Source organism: Puntigrus tetrazona, unplaced genomic scaffold, assembly GCF_018831695.1.
Source record: "Puntigrus tetrazona isolate hp1 unplaced genomic scaffold, ASM1883169v1 S000000397, whole genome shotgun sequence".
Lineage (NCBI taxonomy): Eukaryota > Metazoa > Chordata > Actinopteri > Cypriniformes > Cyprinidae > Puntigrus > Puntigrus tetrazona.
Genome location: NW_025048050.1, coordinates 875,001 through 880,000, shown reverse-complemented (window position 1 = coordinate 880,000; position 5,000 = coordinate 875,001). Strand labels below are relative to the sequence as shown.

Sequence of the window (5,000 nt, the reverse complement as noted above, 5' to 3'; positions counted from 1 at the left end):
TTCTAAAGTCATCAGGGAAAAATGTCTATTTAATAAATTACTTTGGCATTAAAAATAAATAGCTGTAATTGTGCAAAAATGCGTTGAACTCCATCTACATGTTGTCTAAAACTTCATTATTTTACATGCAGATTTTATCATTTCATATTAAATTGTTAATCTACCCAGTCAATATAAATTAAAAAAAAAAAAATATATATATATTTTTTATTTTATTTAAAAAGTATGGAAAACACGACCTGATTGTTGCTTTTTTAATTTATTTATTTTGCATTATATTTTCAATTGCCGACAATTTATGTCAAAATAAATCAAAATTATAATTCCTTAGATTTTCTTTTTGGTACTTACATTTTATTTTACTCTATTAAACTTTTTTTTATTATTGCACATTTTTAAATGTATATAAATTGCAATATATTACTATATATTTGTATAAATAAACACATTTTTACTTTTGGAAAAACAGCATAAATCATGATTTTTAGTACGTATATATTAAATAAGAATTGCAATTTATTGCTATATGTTGTAATAACAGTCAATATAAATAAAAATCATTATTATTATCATTATATAATTTTATAATTATTTTCAACTAGATTTTTTTTTTTAATGCATTATACATCTTAATTCAGCAGCTATTTTATTTATTTTTTGCCCTTTTTCTAATATATTTCACTATTTATTGCAATTTTTGTTTGGTTCGATTTCCTTTTTATTCTGCGCTTCGCCATTTCATTGCATTCAATCTAATTGCATTGTCTTTTAAAACACCTGTTTGGTTAACACCTGATAAAAAATATGATGTTATATATCATATAAGCTGGACACGATGCATGCGACTGTGTTGTGAGTGAAGTTTGCGTGTTGATGTGCGTTTTTTTTTTCTTTCTGTTTTTCCAGCGAACTGAAGAAGAGATACAGCATCACAGCCGTGCCGAAGCTGGTCATCGTGAAGGAGAATGGTCAGGTGATCACAGACAAAGGCCGAAAGCAGATCCGGGACCAGGGCTTGGCGTGTTTCCGGAGCTGGCTGGAGGTGGCCGAGATCTTCCAAAACTTTAAAGGCTGAGAATCGCGCCGCGCTTCCAACGAATTCACAAGAGCTGCTGAAAAAGAGCCAGAACATTCTTATGCAACTGTGTGCTTCAAACGCGTCCTTTCAGGTCAACAACCCGCACGACTAGTCAAAAGTTACTGGTTATTTTTATTATTTTTAAATAACTTTTGACTGGTGGTGTCTTTAACCCAAACCTCAGGTCGTCCATGATGCAGATCGGTTTGTTTCTTCGTCAGATTTGGAGAAGTGCAGCATTGCATCGCTTGCTCAGCAAAGTGAATGGGTGCCGTCAGAATGAGAGTCCGAACAGCTGATAAAAACATCACAGTGAGTCCATCAGTTAACGTCCGGAGAAGACGAAAGCTGCCCGTTCGTAAGCAAATACATCATTAAGACGTTTTTTTAAACTTCCAGCTAAAACAGGAGTCCTTATATATATATATATATATATATATATATATATATATATATATATATATATATATATACTTCCACTTTTTCACTGTTAAAAAAAGTTTCACTGTTATTATGGATTATTGAGTACGAGTATGGTATTTTAGCTAAGTTTTTGTCTTCACAAGACATTAACTGACGGACCGGAGCGCTGTGGATCACCGTGATGTTTTTATCAGCTCTCATTCCGACGGCACCCATTCACTTTGCAGAGCAAGCGATGCAACGCAACGCTCCTCCAAATCTGACGAATGAACTCCTCTCGGGATGTTATCACCGGCTCATTTTAGATGAACGCTTTTGCTACTTATTTTTTTGTACCGCTGCTTTTATAAGAATCTGCTTATTTCTATAACCGTGCTCTCGTTGATGTACATGACTCTATGCATATTCTCTCGTGTTACTTGAAGAACGGCAGATGTTTACTGGTTCTGTTGTTATGGTACGTCTAAATGCTTCCTATTCCTCTGTGTCTCATTAAAAGCTCACAGATCGTCCTTGGAGAGTGGTTTTCCACGGCGCTCGGTTCCCCGTCCGTATCTGTTTTGATTTCAGTTGCAAAACACGCTCCGAACCCATTCCTTCAGTTTGTCAACACCGAGCCGACTAATGAGGGAATATTGAACAGAGAAATGAGCTGTGGGATTACGATTGCTCCTATCTCAACAACACTACGACTATACCTGACTATAATAAGAGTAATACAGTGAATAATGAATCGTAGGATACCTGTGGCTTAGAGCATGCGACTACGTTCAGCCAGTATTTATAGAACTAAATAAAAACTGTTTTTTATAACTATAGATTTACTATGGTATTTGTAGTAATGCTGTAGTTATCAATACACCAAAAAAACTACACTACACCTAATAAACCAGGGTTAACGTTCTAAAGGTATTCTCTTTCCAAGTTCCATTCGAAGTGAAATGATTCGCAATCCAAAGAACCCGATATGAATCGAATAATTTGTGATTCTGCTCAGACGTTCTGAATCAAATGATTAGCGAGCCACCTTGAAATGATTCAAAATCTGTGCTCTAAAGTGCCGATCTGAATTAAAAGATTCACTATATGTGCTCCGAAGTCCCGATCTGACTCAAATGATTCACATCCCGTGCTCTGAAGTCCCAATCTGAATCATTTGATTCACAGGCCACGCTCCGAAGTCCCAATCTCAAATAAATGATTCATTATACATGCTCCGAAGTCCCAATCTGACTCAAATGATTCACATCCCGTGCTCTGAAGTCTCAATCTGAATCATTTGATTCACAGGCCACGCTCCGAAGTCCCAATCTGAAATAAATGATTCATTATACATGCTCCGAAGTCCCAATCTGACTCAAATGATTCACAATCTGTGATCCAAAGTCCCAATCTGACTCAAATGATTCACAATCTGTGATCCAAAGTACCAAACTGAATCAAATGATTCACATCCCGCTCCCTGAAGTCCCAATCCGACTCAAATGATTCACAATACGTGCTCCGAAGTCCAAACTGAATCATTTGATTCACAGGCCGCACTCTGAATTCCTAATCTGACTCAAATGATTCACAGTCTGCTCTCTGAATCAAATCATTTGCGGTATGCTATCCGTCTGGAGTGCGTCAAAACAGCAAATCATTTTGTGAAGGAATAGTAAAAGTTAAGTAAAGGAAAAGTTTCAAATGGTTTTTACCCATCACAGTTTTGTTTTGTTTGTTTTTTTTAATTTAAAATGAATGGCTCTTCTGAACTGCCTTTTGATGACTCACTCAAAAATGACTCACTTTGATGACTCAATTGAATCGTTTTGTCTGTTTCTCCACTTTTTACTACTTCAACCATGTTTGAAGGACACCTCAGTTATAAGGAGCTGCGCACAAGCTATCACCTGTTTTCTTCATTTTTCTCACAAAATGGTTTAAGAATAATAATTAAAAAATAATTAATAATTAAAATAATTCTAAATCATTATTTTTCTCCTGTGAATATGATTACAATTAAATAAATGTCACAATACATTAACAAAGTATTTATATAATTATATAATATAAATATAGACTGTGTAGATTTAAATATTTAAAATAATTTTATATTCACCAGAATTAATAAAACAATTATGCAAATGATTCATATGGTCATAATAATACATTTGATCATGTTTTGCTGTTTGACCTATGAACATTGATATGTAAATGATTTAAAAAATATTTTAAATGATATTTATCAGACAATATTTATAGTGTGAACGTCAAGCTGTCTGTTTTTTTGTTAATTAGGTCTGCAGCAAGACCATTAATTTCAATAAAATATGAGATGTTTTGAAACTAAAGTTGTTTATTGTATCACAGACTTGACCGACTGCCTCATGGCATGCCCCAAAATGAATCATTTCTCAGGTTTATGTGCAGTCATGAGCAGGTTTCTGGGAGAGTAGTTAGATGAGTTGAGTTCGAAACCATACGAGGAGGTTTTATGGCAGAAACTGTCCTCAATGTGAGAGAAACACACCCTGATCATAAAAACTGAGCTGATAAGAGGGTCTAAAGGACGCGAGCCGGACTCGAGCTGAGCTAGTCGTGCTGCCGGAGCGTCGCTGAACCAAACCCCACCATGAGGAGATCGATGCTGTGTGTTCTGCTGGCGCTTCTGGGGTTCGGAGGCATCTCTGCTTCGTCAGTGGGTGAGTTCTGAACCAGTTAAACGTGCTCGCTTTACAGGAAGAGTCTGGATCAGAAGTGTTCATGCGCTGGAATTGAAAAGTTCGGAAGCATTATGGCAGAAAAACAGCTAGAGAAGTACAATTTGCTTTCAAAGTAATGCCTTTAAGTTATTTGCAGATAATTACATTTTAATAAACGACCGTTTGTCACGGCCAAAGTCTTTGGGGATATATGTGAACTTACTGAAAGGCCATCGGGGAAGTGAAGTTTATTTTTAATCTTGTGCCTTGTGTGTTTGAGCCGTTTGCATGTTACTTAGTCATTTTTATTTTTAATTCTTGTTTTTAATATTTAAATATTAAAATGTTTATTGTCATTTTTTTAAATGCTTAAATTATTATTACAATCATTTTTAACCAAAAAACAACCTTATTGTTGAATGCAGAACAAATATTTATATTATTATTAAAATAAAAATAACATTTAAATAAAAATAACAATTAAATAAAATGTTAAATACAGATAAAAAAATTATTACTATTAAATTAACAATTGGTAAAAAAATATCAAATACAGAACAAATATTAAAATACTTAAATTATAAAAATAATAAATATTTAAAAACATTTACTGTCAAATAAAACGAAAATAAAAACTACTTTTAAAAACTTTGTAAAAGTCAATAAATATTTAGAATATTTAAATAATTATTTACATATTTTTTTAAACATAAGCTTTATTGTCAAATACAAAACAATTAAGTATTTTTTAGTATTTATAGTATTTTAATTATTAAGTACAATTTAAGTACTTATTATTAAATTTACAATAAAAA

General features: G+C 33.2%; 2 protein-coding genes across 2 annotated transcripts in view; both read left to right on the top strand.

Annotated features, from left to right (window-relative positions):
* nxnl2 (nucleoredoxin like 2) overlaps positions 1–2,013 on the top strand; it is a 2,674-nt gene extending 661 nt beyond the window's left edge. The window contains exon 2 of the mRNA XM_043231622.1: positions 907–2,013. Coding sequence (XP_043087557.1) covers positions 907–1,075 — 169 coding nt within the window. The 3' untranslated portion in view covers positions 1,076–2,013. The remainder of the gene's footprint in view (positions 1–906) is intronic.
* Positions 2,014–4,034: 2,021 nt separating this feature from the next.
* wu:fb59d01 (uncharacterized protein LOC322379 homolog) overlaps positions 4,035–5,000 on the top strand; it is a 4,302-nt gene continuing 3,336 nt past the window's right edge. The window contains exon 1 of the mRNA XM_043231623.1: positions 4,035–4,185. Within this exon, the coding sequence (XP_043087558.1) occupies positions 4,116–4,185 (70 nt within the window). The 5' untranslated portion in view covers positions 4,035–4,115. The remainder of the gene's footprint in view (positions 4,186–5,000) is intronic.